The sequence below is a fragment of the Pipra filicauda genome, unplaced genomic scaffold, assembly GCF_003945595.2.
Source record: "Pipra filicauda isolate LSUMZ 115617 unplaced genomic scaffold, ASM394559v2 scaffold120_size2142806_pilon, whole genome shotgun sequence".
Lineage (NCBI taxonomy): Eukaryota > Metazoa > Chordata > Aves > Passeriformes > Pipridae > Pipra > Pipra filicauda.
Window position 1 is genome coordinate 1,334,413 of NW_024103663.1, and position 21,452 is coordinate 1,355,864.

General features: G+C 52.6%; 1 protein-coding gene across 2 annotated transcripts; it reads right to left on the bottom strand.

Annotated features, from left to right (window-relative positions):
• Positions 1-9,207: 9,207 nt before the first annotated feature.
• SRSF1 (serine and arginine rich splicing factor 1) lies at positions 9,208-12,691 on the bottom strand. Of its 2 annotated transcripts, none has more exons than XR_003546431.2 (4): positions 12,376-12,675; positions 12,035-12,219; positions 10,640-11,792; positions 9,208-9,717 (listed from the first exon to the last, which is right to left on the bottom strand). XR_003546431.2 is itself a non-coding variant. In XM_027751575.2 (4 exons), the coding sequence occupies exons 1-4, from the start codon at positions 12,567-12,569 to the stop codon at positions 11,170-11,172; spliced, it is 747 nt and encodes a 248-aa protein (XP_027607376.1). In that variant the 5' UTR covers positions 12,570-12,691; the 3' UTR covers positions 9,208-11,169. The 2 variants fall into 2 exon arrangements, 1 of the variants encoding a protein (XP_027607376.1); XM_027751575.2 differs by having other exon boundaries at positions 9,208-11,364; positions 11,620-11,792; positions 12,376-12,691.
• Positions 12,692-21,452: the final 8,761 nt, after the last annotated feature.

Here is a 21,452-nt window from a genome sequence, read left to right on the forward strand (position 1 = left end):
CTGTGTTCCGACCCCGGCACTGCCCTCGGCAGAGCGGGGCCGCAGGAGAGCCCGGAGCAGCCCCGCTGGAGCAGAGGAGACACCACTGCCGCCCCTGGTTATTTTCCTCCTGGTGGCTCAGTTATTTTTGTTAACGCTTATTAAGGAAGACTTGGGAGAGCTCTTTGTTAAGGGCTCACACTCACTTCAATTAAAGGCTAAGAAAGCTACCCAAGCGTATCACTGACTCATCGGAGAAATCCCGACGAGCACGTAGCCGGCTAAACTCTGTGTTCTTGTTTCCACAACTAAAGAACCAAGAGGGGATACAGGAACAAAACCTGTAAGACTCAAAGCTGAGCCAGAGAAGAGGGAAATGGAGTTGGAGCCCACTTCCCTCTTGGGAGTGCCCGGCTGAACCCTCCCAGCCCCTCGTCCTGCAGCCGAAAACAGAGCTGGGTTGGGAGCAGAACGAGCCGAGGTGCTGAGAGAGTCCCCTGGGGGAAGGAGCTCGCGGGAGCTCTATTTAGAAAGGGCAAGTCTATGCCAAACCTGACGAACTTTCCTTTACCCAGAATTATAACTGGAAATCTAAAAAGCCACAGTGTTTGAAAACACATATTTACATTATATATGCCCCAAAGCAGAATAAACAAAGGTTAGATTTGTAAACTCTCCGTCTTAATTAAAGCAGCGCTGCTTAGGACAAACCCACATAACAGGTGGCTTGAAGTGTTGTGTTATTTAATTTATACCTTCCAGCTCCCTTAGTCATCGAGCTGGGACAGCGATAGCATCAGCAGCCACCCCGCTGCGCCGGCACCGCGGCGAGCGCGCACAGGGAATTTCTAGGGCACAGGGAACCGGGTGGCCCATTTACCACCGTCCCGAGGCTGCGCTTTTCTGCCTTTTCAAACACAAATCTTCCCTCCTTCCTTCCTTCCTCAGCGCTTCCCACGTTGTTGGGGCTGCCGGGTGTCCCCTGCTGCCAGTGCCAGAGCCGAGGCTGGTTGTGGGGAGCCTCCCAGGGACAGGCCAGCACTGGGGCTGCCCCTCGGTGTCACAGCCATGCTGTGCCCAGTGCTGGCACCTCCGAAACCCCCACAGAGCCCAGCTGATTGTGTCCCTCCTGCCACCCAGCACACGGCTCCTGGGGACATCACCTCCAGGAGAACCAATACCTGTCGTGCACTCGACAAACCCCCCTGGCAGGGTGACTCGAACAGAGGAGCTGCTTCCTCCACTGTGCTCAGCCATGGAATAGCTTAGAAGGTGCCTATTTGCACATGTGCCATGAGCTGTCCTGCCTGCTGGGATGGGATGTGGGGCAGGGCAAGGGATGCGGATCCCCTCCAGGATGGGATGCAGGGCTAGGGCAGGGGGATACAAATCCTCTCTGGGGTGGGATGCAGATCTCCTCTGGAATGGAATACATTTAACTCTACCCATCTTATCCCATGATCCTTGCAGCAGCCCCCCGTGCGTTAGGACCTGCACTGGCACATAAGCAATAAAATCCTTATTTGCTTTGCTGCTCTCTGTGCATCTCCCCTGGGTGTAGAGTGATGAGAGGCTGCCCACAGTGTGTGTGCACCCACGCACCCTCTTTGCCCGGGACCTCCAAGCCACGTCCCCCGGCCCCTGCTGACGCGCCGTGCTCCAATTCCTCTGGGCAAGTGTGTGCTTGCATTGCTAAGAATAGAAACTGTTGTCAAATATTTCAGCTTTAGAGAAGCCCCTTTCTGCTTGTGCTCTGCTCCCTGAGCGACGTGGCGGGCTTTGAATTTCACAGCTCCGTGGGGCTGGAAAGCCCCGAGTGTGTAAACAAGCTGTGCTGCTGGTACTGAGAATGTGCTCCCTGCAGGCAGTTTCTCTTCAGCTGCTTCCCAAGTTTGTGTCTTCTCTGGTTTCTCTGTTTGCAGCCTTGATTCCCTCTCAAACTGATCAGGCACACTAAAAAGAGACAGTGAAATACATCTGTGGGAAGCAGGTGTGGAAGCAGAGTGTGTGCCCACTGCAAGGATCAGCCACGGGATGAGCCAGCATCCTCCAAAGAGCATCCCTGACCTGCAGCAAAACGAAGGTGGAAGGTGCTGTGGGGACAGACATTCACCAGGCAGAGGGAAAGGGAAATGGAAACAGAAAGGGAGAGAGAAAGGAAAAGGCAAAGTGAAAAAGAAAGGGAAAAGGAAAGCTCTTGCCAGATAACTGCCCACAGTCATGGTCTCCCCCAGCCTTGGGGGTGGCAGTGATGCCCTGCCCATGCCCCGTCAGCGCTGCTGCTGCCGAGGGCACCGGATCGTGACTGGCGCATCTGAAAGATCGCTCCACTTTTCAAAAGAGGAAAATAGGATGCAGGAAATTACCAGCCAGCTCGGCTGAATCACTGAGGGAGGCAGGACAGGAATCAGTGGGGAAGCAGCGAGGAGCTGCTCAAAGGCAGGAGTGTTGGTAGCGGGACTGGCAGGGATGGCTGAGCTCTGCCCCGTGCTCTGTGTCCAGGGGTTCAGCACCAAACTTTGAGGTGCGTCGCTGCAGGGATAGATAAGGAGGGAGGGAAGCTGGAAAAGCCAGTGTGATGCCCAGGGCAGTGTAGTCGTGGTGCCAGGGCCACACATGTTGTTGTGGCAGCAGGGAGACCTCTGAGTCTGTGTGGATCCAGTGTCAGCTCCCACCACACCCTCCCTGTCCCGGGGCTCCTCAAGAGCCGGGCGATGCCCGTGCTCCCGCCAGGCAGGAAAAGCGTGATGGTTACTCCATGCTTCAAGCATTCCCTGGTGAAAGCATTCCCATGGCAAACTGCCCTGCAGTGGTCACTCCCTTCCCTGCTGTTCTCCTGAGCTCTTCCTTCCCCGCTGCACCTCCTGCACCCACTGTCCCCGCTTGGCCACGCTGCCACACCTGCCATGGGAAACCCTTCCTGCCTCCCTGGGATTTCATCATCCTCCCTGATCTTTGCCATCCCTGTGAATCCGTCGGTCTCCTCTCCCCAGGGTGCCGCAGCAGGCGGATTCCCGCTTTCCTGCAGCCTGAGCTTCACTTTCCCCGAGGGCTGGCTCCGTTCCTCTGCGGCTCCGACGCTCCCTCTGGGCCCAGCACACGCCAGGGCCACGCGGGAGCCGCTCGGAGCTTCCGGCCGGGCAGGAGCAGCGGGAGCAGGACTATGTTTAGCCCCGCGTCCGCCCGGCAGCGCCCGGGAAAGTGCCCTTATCTCTTCCCACCTCCTTGTCCTCAGCCGTGCCTGGGCTAATCTCTGCTTGGCACCTTGAGCCTCGGAGCTGCCACGAGCCACCAGCACCCGGCAGCCTTTTGTTGTTATTTTAAGTGAACTCCGTCACAAGGTTTTTCCCACAAAACAGCCGCTGTCAGCTGTGCCCCGGCGGGGCGGAAGAGCTGCTCTCCCGGTGGCCACGCCGGCCGTGGGGATGCTGCTGGTGCTGTCACCGTCCTCAGCAATGAGCAAAATTGCTGCCTGCGCCCCAGAACTGGAGCTGCTCGTCGCTGCTGCCACAGCAGAGCACACGTGGGGGGCTCCCTGGGGCAGCTGAGGGGTGCATGGGGCCGGGCACTGATGCCACATGGTGTGGATTCCCCACACTGAATATCAGAGCATGGAATCCCACAATGGTTTGGGTTGGGAGGGACTTTAAAGCTCACCCAGTTCCACCCCTTGCCAGGGGCAGGGACACCTCCCACTAGACCAGGTTGTTCCAAGCCCCGTCCAACCCTGAACACTCCCAGGGATGGGGCAGCCACAGCTTTTCTGTGCCTATATGATTTACATAAGATTTACACACCATTTGCACAGAGACTTGCAGATACACAGCATCTTCAGTCTCATACAGGACGTTTCAGAGCCCTCCTGGCAGGTGCTCATGGCCCCCTGCTCACCCCATGTCCCGCATTGCCCTCGGCACTTCACCTTTGAGCAACTGCTGCTCTCCAGGAAAACATTCCCAGTTTGATTTAAAAACTTCCCTAGCCAGAGCCTGTACCAATTACTTAGCAGCGTGCTGCTCTGGTTAATCACCAGTGACCATTTTTAGTAATAATTCCTGTGGGGCCGAGGACTGTGGAGAAACATCCGCTCCTGCCTTGCTCCCCTTCCCACCATCTGCCCCGGCTTCTCCCGGGCACGGGATGTACAGCAGCAGGCACATAAGGTCAGTGCATTTAGGGAAAAACACGGCCACTGAATTAGAGCAGCCGAGCCAGCGAGGAAATCCTAACGCTAATCCCTGATCTTTCACTGACACACGGCAAAGCTCGGCCCAGCCGGCTGCTCCCTCCTCCCCAGCCACAGCTGGAAAACACGGATAATGCTGCATTACCTTCCCTGCAGGGCTGCTGCGATTAATAGCAGCGAAGAGCTCTGAAATCCTTCAGGGATGGGGTTGGCAGGGATTAATACCCGGCTAGATGGTCCCCCAGGACCTTTCGCCAACACCGTGCCCCATTTTCTTTATTCTTTGCTATTTACTTTTATTTTTTTCTGGGACCTGGGTGTTGTTTAATCTCATTTGGCAGCTATGGATTGTCTCCAAAATAATCAATGTTTGTGCATTCATCTGCATCGCTCAGCTGATCCCACGGGGATGAACATCCAGCACTGGCAGGAGCCTCGGGCAGACCATCCCTGCTCTCACCAGCCAAGGAACCAACTTTCCTCCATGTTTCCAAGGGGGCAACAAAGCCTTTGGTGGTACCAGGCAGCTCTGCCTCAAATTAATTTCGGTGCCATCGGGAAAATATCCTGTATCATGCTGCAAATCGGGCAGGGAATGATGCTCCCCCTGCCTCCCCCCTGCCTGCACCCCGTGTACTGTAAAGGCACGCACGTGTGAGGATGGAGAATCGATGGATCCAGAGTCAAATCCAGCACGGAGCTGCACAGAGGTATTTTCTCTCCGTGTTTTAACCGGTATCAAAAATAAGCAGAAAAATAGAGCCCTGCCCTTTGTCGGGGAGGAAAACACCCGGAGTTCAGCAAACTGCCAAGTTCTTCACGTTTAAATTTCCGCTGGCAGCTGCTCCCCGCAGCATCCCAGCCAGTCCAACACCCCGCGGGAGCCCCGGGTCCGCGCCGGCAGCCCTTCCCAGCTCGGCATCCGCCTGCTCGGGGCTCGTGGGGACCCGGCTCGTCACCGGCTGCGCAGAGGGCGAGAAACGGGGCTTTCGAAAAAAATACCAGACCCGGAGCGTGAATCGCGGCTGAGTCACCGAAACACGAAACTCACTTAAGGGATGAATTAGAGCTATTAGAATACAGAGGTAATTACTCATGCGAACAATGCCCTGCTCGACTCTTTAATGATTACACAAATTAGTGCATAAAATTATGTTAATGGCCCTGCAACCGGCACATACAGCCAGCCCGCCCGGTGGGAGGGGACGAGCAGAGCTGAGCCTCAGCACCCAGGAGTGAGGTGAGGGCTTCAGCCTCTCCTGGCAGTCCCTCACCTCGCTGGGCTCCGTGCCGGTTCGGCCTGCAGTTCTGCCAGGCTCCATGTCCATCCTATGGCTCTGCCAGGCTCCAGGCCCATCCCATGGCTTTGCTGGGCTCCATGCCCACCCTGCAGCTCTGCTAAGCTCTGTCTCCATCCCACCCTGCAGCTCTGCCATCCCATCCCATGGCTCTGCTGGGCTCTGTGCCCATCCTGCGGCTCTGCTGAGCTCCATGACCATCCCACAGCTCCAGGCCCATCCCATGGCTCTGCTGGGCTCTGTGCCCATCCCGCAGCTCCGTCAGGCTCCGTGCCCGTCCTGTCCCATGACTCTGCCAGGCTCTGTGCCCATCCCATCGCGCTGCTCAGCCGGGCAGGACAAAGTGCTGCGAGGAACGCGCAGTGCGGGTGGTACATCAGTCTGACTCCCCTTCAGGCACGCGGGAGAGGGATTTTAGGGAACATTTATTAAACAGGGAACTTCCTGGAATCTTCATTTTTCCGAATAATTCAGCTTTCCCTTTGAAACAGCTCCAAGTGCAATTCCAGATAAACTGCTCTTCCCTGCGCAGGTGCAGCGAGGATCATCCTGCACTTGGCACAGGGGACTCTCGCCAAAGCTGGGGCTGTTTTTAGCCAGTCTAGAAATGAGTCCCATTTTGCTGCACAGTTAAAACCCTGCTGTTATCAGAAGCAAGAAACCTCACGGCACAACCAGCACGCACAGATCAATGAATGAATCCCCTGTTCCAAAGCAGAAGTTTCTGTTCAAAAAAAAAAAAAAAAAAGACCTCAAACAAACAACAAAAAAAACCCCGAATTGTGGTTTCTAGGAGAAACCACAAGTTTTCTAACCGTTTCTATTTCAGCCTAATGTTGGGTATATTAAGTACAGGGCTATCAGGACGATGTGCCATTAAGGAGGAGAGATTCCCTCCCTCTCCGCGGTGCTTCCCCAAGTGTTTGCACAATGAAGGCAGTATGGGCCGGGCTGGTCGGGCAGCTGCGCGGCCCAGGGCGGCACAGAGGGGCCACACAGCCCCGGGGGCACAATCGCCCTCAGTTGTACCAACAAAGCAGCACTATCGGAAACGCAGGAGCGTTGGAACAGGCAGATTCCCTGCTGGAATGGCAGAGCTGCTCCAGCGCTGCCGGGTAAAAGCCTGGTGGCACAGGGGAGGGAATGCTGCCTGCTCGCTGCCACCGGGGTGTGCAGCAGAAACCCCTCTGGCCTTGGGATGGAAGAATTATTTAGGAGAGGGGGTTACATTTGGTTGTCCCCTCTGCTCTAGCAAAGGTAATTCCAACCTCTAATTCCCACCCCTTTCCATCTTCAGAGAGTACAGACTCTCAAAACATTGCGTTTTGGGAAGAACACATTCATAAAAGAAGACACTTGGTGCCTTGGTTTGCATCTGTTAAAATCCTAGGAAATATGCTCCCAGAAGATGTGCTGGCACAGCAGCCACCACAGGCTGCCTGGCTGCCTGCAGGGAGCCTGCTCCCACTAATGCACTGGGATATTAAAATAAATGGAAGTTTTACCCAACAGCCCCGGCTGGGCGAGTGGATGCAGCTCTGGAAGCAGATTCCCCGCGAGGGAAGGCAAGTGGGTGCTGACTCAGGTTCATTTTCATCCACAGTCCAAGAAGCCAAAGGGGGGAAGAGATGGCACCGGGTTCCCTGGGCTGTGCCAGGCAGGAGTGCTGCTCCCAGCACCCGCTGACTCCTCACCATCTCCGTCACGTCGTTAATGAACTCGTAACGTGGTGTAATTAAAAACTGAGAGTGTGTCAGGAGGCACAGCCTCCTCCAGTTAACTTTTTCTAGCGCTGTCAAACCCGGTTTATAGCACATTCCTGAGACATTAATTTAATTCCTCTATTTTATGTCAATCAGAGGACACGGTGATCCCCCCGAGGACGGTGAAACACATTGGATCAGAACCCAAAATTAAAACATGGGGCACTTGGGGAAAGTCTTGCTTCACCCCATGGCTTTCCTGCTCCACCACTGCCTGTCTGGCTGCTCACAGCATGATGACAGAAACAATTTCACAGGAAAAGAGCTGAAACAAACCAGAGCTCCACACTGGGAACGGGTTTATTATGGCATCTCAACGTGCTTTACAAGCCCCACAGCTGGGACACAGAGAACAGAGCGAGTGGGTGATGCTGGGGCAGCGGTGCAGCTGCAGGAACCCCGAGGACCCACAGCCACCTGAGCTCTCCCCTCAGAGGGGAACCCCAAAATGAGAGAGGGAACTCATCAATGCTCCATTCCCTTCTGTCTTCCAGGTGAAACGGAAACGCACCTTGCAGGAAGGTGACATGGAAACGCACCTTGCAGGAAGGTAACATGCTCCACAAATCCCAGCACTGAGGAAAAAGTTGTGTGACCTCCTCCTCCTCCGAGTCAGTGCCCTCTCGTGTCCCCCCGGGGAGGATCAGCCTTTCCACGGGCTGATCCAAACCACTGACATAATCTCGGAAGCAAACAGCCCTCAGGTATTTCCCGCTCCAGTAGCTGATCCACACAGGGAGAGCTGGAGCACATCCCACACGCGCCGGCTCTCCAGCACCAGGACCGGGCTCAACACACTGCAGCCTTCCTGCACCTCCAACACACAGCTTGTACAGGGAATTCCGTGTTACAGCCTTCCTGCACCTCCAACACACAGCTTGTACAGGGAATTCCGTGTTACAGCCTTCCTGCACCTCCAACACACACCTTGCACAGGGAATTCCGTGTCTCATAATCAGCTGAACCACTCCTGAAGCTGGTGCTCCCTGTGTTAACAAGCTCCTCATGAACCTGCGTAGAAGCACAAGCTCTGGTTGGACTCTGGGTCAGACCTGACCCTCCTGTTTCAAAGCAGGGACTGTGACCCCTTTGTCTGTCGGGATCCTTCACTCCTCCTTTCCCAGGGGTCACTTTCTTCCCAAGCTGGAGCAATCCTCCCCAAACTCCAGTCCTGGCAAATCAAACTCTTCAGGTTTCTTCTTGTGAAACAAAAGGTTTTGCTTCCTTAAGCACACCCAGAACCTTTGTTTTAAAACTGCTGTTTCACCTTTCTTCAGCGCAGGTGATGGAACAGATCAATTCTGTTCCCAGAGTCTGGGGGCTTTGGGGCCAAACTCGCCCTTGTGTCACCAGCCCACACCTGTGCAGCCCACAGTGCCCACTCCCCTCCCTGGTTTCCTACGTCTTAAGAAACTTCTCCGACAAGTCACCCACCTTCCCACAGGGCCATGGCATCCTTTGGGCATCCACCTTCCTCCTGGGGATGGTGCCATATCCAGCCTGGCCACGTACACCACAGGGGTGCAATTCCCTGTGCCCACAGCTCCGTGATTACACCGCTATCCCAGCTCCTACATAACCATCCTTCCTCAGCTCCTGCTCCCTGCCTCATCCACCCACACCAGGAAGGGCCACACAGACCAGTTCTGTCCCAATTTATCCTTGGGAGCACAGTGGGAGCAGTGCCAAGCCCACGAATCTCCCATTTTCCCCATGTGATCTCCCAGCCTTATTAACATTCACATTAACACCTCCTCCTTAAAGCAGTGAGAATTCCTCCTTTTCCCCTCCCCATACACTAAATTCCACTCATTTCCCAGGGAACTGATCCTTTACTGAGGAGAAGCTCAAACACGGGCGCTTCCTGTGGAACACTCCGGCTCTGTTCCACACAAAAGCCCTTTGTCTGGGACCTCTGGATTCCCGAAGTGAGGGCGGGTGGGCGAGGACGAGACTCCGCGACCAACGATGACACCGGGCGTGTTTTTGTAAAAATTTTATTTGTCAAAGAAAAAAAAAAGCAATGGCCAATTGAAACCTACGTCATCTTTAAACTCCAATTTTGGTCTTTAAATTTAGAGAAGTGACTTATTTACTTTTTATTTTTTTAAACAAACCCCCCTTTTTCCCCTTTAAGGTTTACCATCTACTCGTGCTGAATCCTTCCAAGGAGATTGCTCCAGCGTACCTCTCCAGGTCCTCGCTTTGCTCCTTTTACCAAAAAAATGCAAAACTCCATCGTGCATCTTAAGGGCTCCAATCGTCAAAAATAGGAAAAAGAATATCTTTGGAATAGCCAATTGAGTTGAATAAAAAAAATCCACACGAATGCGGTTTGGTTGGGGCAGGAATCCACTCCTATGTTCCTGGTAATTTGATCCCGCTCCATGAATCCTTGTAATTCAGCCTCCCTATCCTATCCACATTATGATTTGAATCCAATGATCCAGCTCCAAGGATTGGGATCCAGTGAGCCCTCTCCAATCCAAACCTTTATAACCAGCAAAACCAAAAAAGAGGAGGCAAAAAGTTAGATACTGTAATGAAAAAATAGGATTCTGGGGAATGATCAGTTATGTTTGCCATCAATTAATTCAGATGTACAGTAATAACTATCAATTCCCCAAAACAAACTTTCCAATGGTGATGCTCAGATAATTCTCTTAGAAATGTTAATTACTATTTGGAGGAAACATTGTAAATATTCACAATATGTCAACTGGAAATGCCATTATACTCAGCGCATTGGTGGGCTACGAGGTTTTGTGGTTGTAAAAAATGGTTTTATTAAACTGGAGAAGTTTTAACTGCTCGGTCTATCCACCTACTATGGAATGGCTGGACTACAGCTGCACTCCCAGCTGGAGGGAACGTTAACAATCGGTGTTTTCACACGGATTGTGAGTCAATCGTGAATTAGTCTGAGGGGGCAGGGCTGACACTTAAATTATTCCCCACTAGGTTTGCTATTTTTTTTTTTTTTTGCTTTCATTCTGGTACTTATAAAAATGCAACAGCCACGCTGTATCAGTCACACAGAGGACATGCAGATTTTAGCAGTATTGATATTATACTCTGATTGCAAGTTCTACTACAAGTGTACGGATACTACGGACATGGACACTTGTAACCAAACGCTGCGGGACAAATAAACCAATACTCCCCCCCGGCCCAGGTTACTCCTTTAAAAAACTAGAATGGAATAGAGAATTACAAAAAGCAGGGATTTGGCCACAATTGCCCCCCCAAGAAGAGAAGTTTTAAAAGAGAAGAGCAATCGCAGCCTGCGGTCACGAGAACATGCCTGAAGCGACACGTGGGGACACGTATGTGCTCGGCCTCAATTCCCCTGTCTCTCAGTATAAGGTCAATACTGCCAAGTTCATCTGTGACAATAGCACTTGGAGTCATACCATTGCCTCCATTATTGATCTGATCCTCCTCAATCCTCCTTTTGACAATCCTAAAATGATTGACATGTGCTCCACAATCCTTTAATCCAAAGCATTCTTAATCCATCTCTTCAGATATGTCTACAGAAAGACACACGAAAAGGCAAGATAAAAATGTAAGATCCCCCAGAAGAGACAAGTTAGCCACAAACATCCCAACATCCCCAGCTCGTCTCGACCACAGCGGAACACTGAGACATTTACACAGCAATACCACAGCTCCAAGAATGCTGGTATTGAACTAGAACTAAACCGGAACAATCCTGACTGACAGCAATTAAAATACAATTTACCAAAGACAGGAGGGGAATGTTGGTGTCGAGGAGCAAATACTCACTAGGGATTTTACACAAGAATGCAATTCAACAATTCAGCCAATTCGAGTAAAACAGTTGGAATTTAAAAAAAAAAAAAAATAATGAAAGACTGTACTAAGTAAAGAAAACTGTGTACAACATGGGGTTCTACAAAAAGATCAGAGCTAGTGATGTTTATGTACGAGATCGGGATCTGCTGTGGCGGGGAGAGTAGCGTGGAGATCCTCTGCTTCTTCTTGGGGAATAACTGCGGCTTCTGCTGTTGCTTCGACTACGGCTCCTGCTACGACTACGGCTGCGGGACCGAGATCTTCCATAGCTTGGGCTTCTTGGGCCATCAACTTTAACACGGATGTAGGCAGTTTCTCCCTATTGGACAGACAGAACTTTCCATTGAAACGTCGAGGCTTCAGGGCCATGTTTCAGGCATGCTGACAGACTGCAGACAGTGCTACTACGGCCGGCACAGACAGCGCAGCTTACACGTCTGTCTCCGGCCTCACCACACACTTACTTAGTTGCTTTGTCACCAAACAGTGAACACCACGCGTTCCTTACCTTCCAGTCCTACTGTTAAGCCCCTTGTATCCAATTCTGGCCAAAGAAAGTAAGTGTGATACCTACCTCGTGCGATCTAAATTTAGTGTTATCCAGCTTTCGCACAGCGTAGGTCATGTCTTCCTTCCGCACAAACTCCACGACACCAGTGCCATCTCGGAAAACATCAGCATAACATACATCACCTGCTTCACGCATGTGATCCTTTAAATCCTGCCAACTTCCACTTGGAGGCAGCCCTACGGAAAAAGCAAGAAATTACTTTAAAACCAGATTACAAGCCTCACCTCCGGTACGTACAGCAGCAGCAGGGAGTAGCAAAGGGGAGGGACTGTACCGGAGGAGCACCGAGGGGACACCATTCCTGCCCTCCCAAACCGCACGCAACGATGCTTTTTAAGGAACAGCTCGCAGCAGCATCGCCACGCCTGCAGGACCCCGGGGGAGAGCACTCGGGCTGAGAGAGAGAGCAATGACTCACCCGAGACGATCACTCTGTACTCCGAGCGCCGGGACGGGGGGCCGTACCTGCCCCTGGGGGCTCCTCCCCCTCCGCCGCCGCCGCCGCCTCTGCCGGTGCCGCGGCCGCTCCGGGGGAACTCCACGCGGAGGCGATACCCATCGTAGTCGTAGCCGTCCCGCCCGTAGACGGCGTCCTCCGCGTCCCTGCGGGCGGCACGGGGCGGGCGGTGAGCGCGGCCGCCGCCCCCCCGCCTTTGTTCGCGCTGCCCGCCCGCCCCTCCCCGCCCGCCGCCTCCCGGCCCAGGCCGCGGCCCCGGCGGGCTCCCGGCGGCCCCGGGGCAGCGCCCGCGGCGGTCTCACCTGGGGTCCTCAAACTCGACGAAGGCGAAGGGCGGGCCCCCGCGGCGGTTCTTGAGGTCGATGTCGCGGATGGCGCCGTACTTGTAGAACACGTCCTCGATGTCCTTGGTGCGGATGTCGGGGGGCAGGTTCCCCACGTAGATGCGGCAGTCGTTGTTGCCGGCCGGGCCGCGGATGACGCCGCCGCCGGACATGGCGAGGTCGGCAATGTTTGCGGCGGCGCGGGGCGGTGCGGGCGGCGCGGGGCGGCGGTGGCGGGGCCGGGCTGGGCTGTCGGAGCTGTCGCCGCCTCCCCCGACCGCCGCTCCAAAATGGCGCCCGCGGCTCCGCTCGCGCTGCCTCTGCGCGCACCGATCTCAGCCCGGGACGCACCACCGGCCGCAGCACCTCCCGCACTCACGGCAAGCCAGCGGCGGCACGCGTCTTCCGCCGCGCCCTCACCGACTCCGCTCCGCGCATGCGCGGCGCCGTCTCAAAATAGTCCCTCCCGTTTTTGCCGCTCCGGAGAAGCCGAGCCCGTGCAGGCGGCGCAGCTGCGGGGCGCGAGGGTGCGGCGAGCTCGGTTCTGCCGCGGAGAGCCTCCGGTGCTGGCGGCGGGGGGAGAGTCTGTCCCCCGACCGCGGCTTTTACGGCTGTGGGGCGCGTGACGTCACGTCCGGTGCGGCGCCCGCGCCATCGAGGCCCGGCCGGGGAGGGCGCGTCCCACAATGCTCCGCGCGGGGCGGCGGGGGCTCTTGGCGCCAAGCGCGGGGCGTGTCCCACAATGCCGCGCGCGGGGCGCGGGGCCGTGCGCAGCCCTGGGCCGGCACAGGGCCGTGCGCAGCGCCGGGGGGGGCGGGACCTGGCGCGTTCCCGCCGTGTTCCCGCTGCGTTCCCCTTGTATTCCCTCTGTGTGCCCGTGTGGCTGAAGGGCCGCGGGCACAGCTCTGTGCCGCTGTGCCGTGCCCGGACACAGTGGGGAAAAGGGCTCTGCCCGCCCGCCCCTCGGGGGTAGGACGGAGGCTGAGGCAAAATGGCCGCCCTGAGGGCACAGGGAGCGGGACCGGCCCGCGGCTCAGCCAGACGGGCATCCAGCTGACACATCTCCTCCAGCAAAGTGTTATTAAAGCCCAGTTTTAAATCTACTCGGTTTGGTTCTTTCTCCTCTGACATGGTGCTTTCTTATTGCTGAACCCGTATATGATGGTTCTCGGGGGCCCTTGCATCAGACCGACCTCGTGGTCGACGTGTTTCCTTTGCACCTGAACAAAATGAGTTTGGACATAACAAACTACGAAGGGATTTGGCTCTGTGTTTACATAAATCAATAAAAGTGGAGGAACAAAAAACATGAGAAATTGAGGCAAAGTCACATCCCAAGAGTTCGCCTTCAAGAGAACATCATCCACACAGGGCCATGTACTTGTGGTGCGTCTGCAGAGGTTTAATGTGGAGTTACATGAAAAATATACACAAAAGGGGGCAGAAAAGATTTTCCTGCAGAAGAAGCAAGAAAATAATGTACAATTGTGTTACAGTTACAAGATTATGGTTTAAATAAAGTCACTTCAAATCACATTGGAGTAGCCTGGGTTGTCACAAAGCCCTCACGGGTACGTTAAAGCAGCCTTAGAGTGAGAAACCACTTCAGTGTGCCCCAGTCCACAAGATAAAACAGATGTGGGAGAGATAGTGCTAAAGATTATAGAAATAGTTGTTCTTGTGCAGTGTGGGTGTCTCTCACTGATCCCTGGGTGTCATTTGTAATGGCACAAGTGACTCCATGTGGTGCCGGAGAGGTTCAGTCACTGAAACCACTATGATGGTGCTAAAGCAGTGTTGGAGTGAGGAGAAAACCTCTTTAGGCTCCTGAGTTAATTAAGGGATTGTGAAAAATGCCTTCTGCCTCTTCCTTGGAGCCCATCATGCTGCCCTCATTTTTCATGTGTTAATGAAAAATGCATATTCCTCTGGAAAAACAGCGAGCTGGTGCCTGACAGATAGGGAAACATTTTCAGTGTAACGTCATGACGTGTGTGACTGTTACAAATGCTGCTCGTTTTTCTCTCGTTGAGGTTAAAGTGCAGTGATGTGCTCTGCTCCGGGCATTTTTAACAGGGAATGTCAGTGTTGGATTGCTAATGGATTAAATAACGGTGGCTGCTAATGATGGAGAGATGGTATGAGAGAGCCCATCTGCAGGACTGGTGGTTGGCAAAGGGTAAACTCCCAACTGTCTGGGGATTTTCTACATCTTTAACAGAGTTTTATGGTTTCACAATCCACTTTGTAGCAGAACATGACCTGTCGAGCCATGACTGTGGCCCCTGCGGTTCCAGTGCTGATCTATGTGACTTAAGTGGGTGCTTTGGGGTAAATAATGCATTTTTAACATTATTTAACAAGCTATTCACAATTTAACAAGCTGTTCAGTTATTTGCCAGCTCAGTAGAAATACTCATTGGAGTCCCCATCCCTGGAGGTGTCCAAGGAAGGACTGGATGTGGCAGTCAGTGCTCTGGGCTGGGTGACAAGGTGGGGATCGGGCACAGGTTGGACTCGATGATTTTGGAGGTCTTTTCCAACCTCAGTGATTCTGTGATCCCTGGAAGTGTTCAAAGCCAGGTTGGATGAGGCTTAGAGCACCCTGGTCCAGTGGAAGGTGTCCCTGACCATGGAAGGGGTTTCCTCCCAACCCAAGCCTTTTTGTGATATTAAAAAAAACCAACAACTACCCTCTCCACAAGAAACAAACCACAAAGAGCCTGATTATGCTCCTCCTGGGTGTAGGGAAGCTCCATCCTTTGCCAAGAAATGAGTTTTATTTTCAAAAACTTATTAAACCGCTGAAAGTAATTGTTAAAAGCATCATAAACCAATGGCAAGTCTGCCTGGTTGGTGAAAACCCTGTTGCATAATTTCTTTTGTACCTTAATAATCCTCATAGCTTAGCTGCTTTAAATGATTGTCTTAATTACCTTAATGAAGTGTCTCTTTATAGAAGTATTGGATGTTTTCTTCCTCATTACCTTCCTTAGCTCTGTGTTATCAGTGGAGTGTTTAGTTGGATAAGCTGCAGTGTACTTATTTCTCAGAGTAATTTTTGGCTTTCTAGCAAAACATATATGTGGAGAATCATTAAATTATGTAGAAAATAAATTACTGGGAAGGAAAAAGCAAATAATCTTGCTAAAATAAAAGAAGCCAACTACTGTAAAATGACAAGTTTTTGTTCTCAAAATGGCAGCAATGAAAATCAGGGCTTTCCAAGGGAGAATATTGGTGAATAATGCAAATATTACCCGCGTAACGTCAGTGCAGATTGTAATTCCTGATGAAACATGGGAAGCAGGAGGTTTCCCAAGCAGAGCTGCGGGGCTGGGGCCACGGCCCACGGCCTGTCATCAGCCAGCTCTGTTAGAGAGAACCTGTTTTTCCTAATCCTTAGTACAGAGCGATCCAGCTGGGATTAGTCCTGACTAATCTTACTTTGTTGCAAAATAACAGTTCATCAAAGCTCAGACTGTTTGGGACAAAAGGGTCGTTTTTAAAGAGGTCGGGGTTTTTTTTGAGAACTGAGCTGTGAATTGTCCCAACTTGCCATTTCCCTCCCGTAACAGTAGTTTGGAATCTGCTGCTGGAGGGGTTTCCTTGGCATTCCAGCAGTAACATGAAACCACACAGGTTGTGTCTTGGGAGGTGAAACAGAAAGCTGGTTCTTGGGGAGGGGGTTCCATTTTAAATAGTGCCTCAAAGTTATCAAAGTTATTGATTTGCCTGTAGGAGAAAGATGCAAAAATACCAGTCTGTGATTTTTTTCAGAGAAACTCTGAGTTTAAGATAAGACAATGAAGGTGTGTGTGAGTATGGAAATAACTCCCATAACAGTGGATGGTGACAGAGCTCGTTTTGTTTATGGAGATTTGTCTGTAAGCAGAGATTTCCTCTGCACATGCTGGGGCATGTCTGGATGCACATGGAAAACACAGCACGCTGCCAGTGGGAGTTTTTCCTGGAAGCCAGCCCGAAAGGACACACACAGGTGGAGACTTAAAGGAGAAAAGCCTCGCAGACGAGCAGAGGTAACACCACCAGAATTCAAATCGTGCCAGGCAGCTTGGGAAATGCTCATTTTTAGAAATTCCAAAACACTGCTGTTTTTTCCCCTCATGAGAGCAGCCACACCACGCAGTTGGTCACACGATGTGCTTGGCAGAGCCGTGATCCCAGGTCCCTAGAGCAGAGTGCCCAGGTCTTCATGGGCCACCTCGTCACCCCGGCCGGGTGAAGGGGCACAGGGAAGCAGAATCTGGTTAAATGGTGTGTGTTAATTTGTCTGGCTGGTACCAATTAGAGGTTGATTTAAAAACAATTTAAAAGTAATAAAAATCAGGGATTTGCTGTGATTTCTGCTGCCTCATTTTCACGCTACTCAGATCTGCAGTGCCCAGCGTCCCCTTTGATTCCCAGGTGCCAGCACACCACGGCTTGAGGTGGGAGCGGAAGGGGCAGAGGTTGGCACAGACCAGAAAGTTTCAATGAGCACCCCCAAATCTGTTTTAACAGATTTCTTTCCCTGGGTAAATATTTCTGTTCCTCCAGGGCTCTGCCATTGCTCCCTGCCTCCCGCTGTCACCGAGTATTGCAGCAGCCGCTCCCACTGCCCTTCCCTCTCCCTGCCTGGTGGGATGCTCCAAGGCCTGATGTGGAGAGGGAGGAAAATGAATGCAAACTGTTCAAGTAAATAAACCCGCCAAGGTTTATTCCTGCTAAGGAATAAAGAAGTGGAAAGGAGCGGATCTCTTCGGGTGGCTCATTCCAGACACATCTTTGTGGTTCAGCAGGACTGGCCGCCGAGGGTTTTCCTGCGGCCGCTCGGTTTCCTTTTGCTATTTTTATTTCCCTGTGCATTTCCTGGAGTTACCTCCTTTCCCCTTGACCCATTCCCACACTCCAGGCTGAGCCATCCATGCTGGGATCCACCAAGGAGCCACCGATGGCACTGCATCGGCACTGGGAGCTCACCAGCCCCACTTGGCACCTCCTGTCCCACTGCTTTTGTTCTGACTCGGAGTGAACCCTGCCATCCCAACACAGGGAACTGAAACAGCATGTGTTTGTCCATTATCTGCTGTGTGGCTCCTGCCACTGTCCCCACCAGGACACCACAGGGCCGTGGCACAGCCACGGGCAGCAGGAGCTGTGTGTTTACACATTCTGGGGGGTGTCTCTGTGGTGGCCGTGCCACCAAGCCAAGCCTTGGGAGCGTGGGTAGAGCTTCATCTCTTTGTTCTCCAAAAATAGCCCCAATTTGCCAGGCCTGAGTGGGTTTTAAAAGAGGTTTTCCATTAGCTTTCCGTCAGATGCCGCTGGCAGCACTGCCGACGTCCCCGCTCCCTCCCCGGTCTCGGGGCTTTCAGCAGGACGTGGCCCCTGTGGCATCAGCGTGGGTTTGGTGATTTTATTTAACACAAGGAACTACAATGAGTCAAAAATGCATTAACACTGGTTTCAAGCAGAGTATTTTTAAATACAAATAAAGTTTTCAGAACTGTTTTGTGGACGTGTGTTAACTTTACGCAAACATTGGAGAGAGGCGAGGGACTGCGAAAACCACTTGAAACAAAAAGTCATGGAGATGAGGGTGGGAGGGACACCAAGCCATATATTTTTCTGTCAGAGCTCAGTGAAAGGCAAATAAACGAGGAAAAATAAACTCAACGTTTACAAAAGGCCCAGGGTGGGAGCAGCCGCCGAGATCTGGAGCAGTTTGCTGATCCCAGTGCCCGGATGCTGCTGAAAGGGTTCTGCTCCCACTGGAAATCCTGTTCCACAGCATTTTATTATCCAGACATTCCTCACGTAGGAAACCTCAGAGTTAATACCCCATTAATTTTTAAGGTGAAGGGTGCAAAGTAAGTGATTTTAAATGGGCAGATTAAAAGATGTGTCAGAAATTAGGCGTGGAAATGCCCCAGCAGTGGCTGTTCTGCGCTCTCCTCCGGCAGTCAAATAAAAAATGAGAACATTTTATTTTCGGATGATATTGGACTTTCTGGTACCACAGTAGCCCAACTAAAATATGAAATACAATGAAGAAACCTAATTTTTTTTGCTTTCCTAATAGGCCTTTTAGGTGCGGTTCCTTGAGGGCAGTAAATAGGATTAACAGGTCGTTGTCATTTAGAGCATGACTGGCGGATAATATTTTGATGATTTCCCTGGAAGCATATTAACATTTTTATCCTCTGAAATACCACATGTGAGAAAGAAAGGATCAAAGGAGCGGGAGCTGCATGGGGTGAGGAGCCTGGGAGAGCTGGGCTGGCGAGGGCAGGGAGCTGCAGCACCAGTAAAAGCCGCAGTTCCTCCACGGGAACCAGTTATTCATAAACCCACGGCTTTGGATAATGTCCTGGGGTATCAGAGGACTTTACTGCTTCTTCATTCACCTCCCCATCACAGAGGGTTTCATGAGACACACACACATGTGGCATCCCCATGAGGCTTTTTTGCTGTTAACAGCAAACAATCCCTGTGCTGCCGGGCGGGGGGCGAGCACAAAGCAGCGCCTCCACTTCTGTTTGCTCCGAGAGCATCAATGCTCTCAGTGAGCATTTTTTTTCCTCTAGGGTTTGTTTTTATTTATTATTCCCTCTTTTATTCCTCCTCATCCTCCCAGACAGAGGGCAGCTTGGCTCCCGAACCAATTGCTTGCCTGCTTGTAGTTGCACACCAGCTGAGCACCGTGATGGACTGGGGCTGAAGTGCTCCTGAGTGCTCGTGGGACAGAGATGAACTGGAAATGCACCCTCCAGACCCCAGTTGGTGGTTTACACTGAGGGCATAGGTTTGGGTGCCTCTGGTACCCACTGGCTTCTTGGTGCTCCATGGCAAAGCCTGGTGTGTTTGCTGGTGGCTGACTACGGGCTGGCCTGGATCCTGCAGCTTGGAGGCTCACCTGGATCCCAGCACGGAGGCGGAGCCATCCGAGGGCTGTTCCCACGTGCAGAGGTTTGCTCTCCTCCCACGGGTATTTCCATGCCATGGGACCTAAGCAGCTGTAACATTCCCGTAAGAAAACCACCACCATTTGACAATGTTTGGCTGGAAACCTCTGCTCTTTTCTGGCCATGAAGTGCATTCCTGACGCCTCTCCCCGTGTCACCATGATAACCCCAGACTGGGGATGAGGCGGGACCTGCCCATTAATTCCCATCCCGTGGCTGTTGAGCAGGGGACAGGGTGCACTTACAGCTCCAGGTATAAGTTTTCCTGGCTCATGCTGGAGGTGTCAGAGGGAGGTGGATACAGGCTGTGCTCCCCTCTGTCTCCCTGCTCCTGCCCTCGTGGCCTCGCTGAGCCCTTGGGTTGTGCTGGCTCGGAGCAGTTGCTCTGTGCAAGGACAGCCCTTCCCGCTGTATTTCCAAGGCCGATTAAGCGGGAGGCAGAGTAGCCTTAAGCATTCCTCTAATTAAAACAAAATCCCTTGTGGCCTCTTATATACAGAGAGACATTACAGACCTAAGGCTTGTATAAAATGTGTATTTATTGATCGGATCAACTGTTGCAGCTCCTTCTGCAGAGTTCAGTGAGAGCATCACCATGACCAGGCTGGTGAGGAGGGCAGGGAGGGGGTTCTGGCTTTTGGTGATGCCATCCCAGGGAGAGCCCGTGAGTGTCTGTGAGCTATATATACATTTCTGTACATTTATATCCATTTATAGACACAGCTGGCCATCTAGGCATCACCTCCAGCACCTGGTCTGATCCTGCTTTTCCAGGCTGGTCCTGGCTCTGGCACAGGACACGGTGCTCGCACTGGGCTCTGGACTTTCACCAACCAGCCCATTCCCCAGCTGTGGTTTGCAGAGTTGCACCACAGTGGGTTGTTTCTGGCTCCTTCTCTTTTGAGCCCTCTCAGATGGCTGGCTTTTTGATTGCAGGAAGGCGAGAACGTTTCTGATAAAGCCTTGGAGTGATCGAAGGACGGGACGTACTTTCCAGGGAGCAACAACCACTGAAATGCTTTTGCAGGCCGAGATTTTGTGCTCAGCAAGTTGCTCCAATTTGAAGCACAATCCCAAGAAATGCGAGTGTGTGGTGGAAATGTCTGTAGGCCTGGATTAAAGCGGCGCTGGCAGATGATGCTGTAGCTTCCACAGTATAAACATTACAGAAAAATAGTGTAAATACGGGGAATTCTATTTTTTTTCCTCATTTTTTCCCTCACTCAGGCCAGGAACTGCTAAAGCTTAAATAAATCATTGCAGAAGTGAGAGTGACCTAAATCATTCTACACAGTGGAGACCTTGTCTCCTGCTTTCGGAGCTTCCCGTATTTAAGCTGTGCCAGAACAGGGTTTAAGTTGTCTGTACAGCAGTGGCTGCTTCCTACGCCCCGGGGAGCCCGGGGGAAGGTGTGAGATCGGCTGCCGTGTGCCAGCGAGGCTGCTGGGGAGGCAAAGCCACCGGCTCACTCTTGCTGGGGGAACCAGCAGGGGTTTTTGGTGCCACACCATCCTGTGCTCGGTGCTGGCAGGTTTCCCTGCCCTGTGTGGGGCTGTCACTGTGCTGGGCTCTGCCTGCCCCCAGTAAACACCCAGCTGGGTGCCTAATTCGTGCATGCATGCCTAATCAGGGAATGCACAAGTGCCCAGTTAATGTACATTTGAGCACCCGAGGAGTTCATGCATCAGCATGCAAAGTGATCCTGTAGGAGCACACACAGGTTCACACTTGGTGCTCGCACAAGTGCAGGGTTAGTCCCGCAGGAAAACCGGGTCAGCACATCCAGGGATGCCTCATTCCTGGGCACATGAGCCCCGATCAGTGCATGCATGAGCACCCAGGCAGCTCACGCATGAGCACCCCGTTATTTTGCATACAAATGCCCAATTAGCCTGTGCATGATTGATCAATGATTTCATGCATCAGCTCCAAGTGGTTTACACGAGGTTTCCCAGTTGGTTCACTGAAGAGTGCCCAGTGTGTTCCTGGAGCAGGGACACCCCTGGAGACTGCAGCCCCGGGCTGGGAAGGACTGTGGCAGAGCAGAGGAAGCGCAGAGCAGTGCAAGGACCCAGCTGCCGTGGATGT

What these genes read in the sequence shown, in the direction of transcription:
- SRSF1 (XM_027751575.2), bottom strand. Translation starts at nt 12,569, where the DNA reads ATGTCCGGCGGCGGCGTCATCCGCGGCCCGGCCGGCAACAACGACTGC. An exon ending in GTACAGAGTGATCGTCTCGG is followed by an intron (nt 11,793 to 12,034) that starts GTGAGTCATTGC and finishes CTTTTTCCGTAG; the next exon opens with GGCTGCCTCCAAGTGGAAGT. An exon ending in CTAAATTTAGATCGCACGAG is followed by an intron (nt 11,365 to 11,619) that starts GTAGGTATCACA and finishes TCTGTCCAATAG; the next exon opens with GGAGAAACTGCCTACATCCG.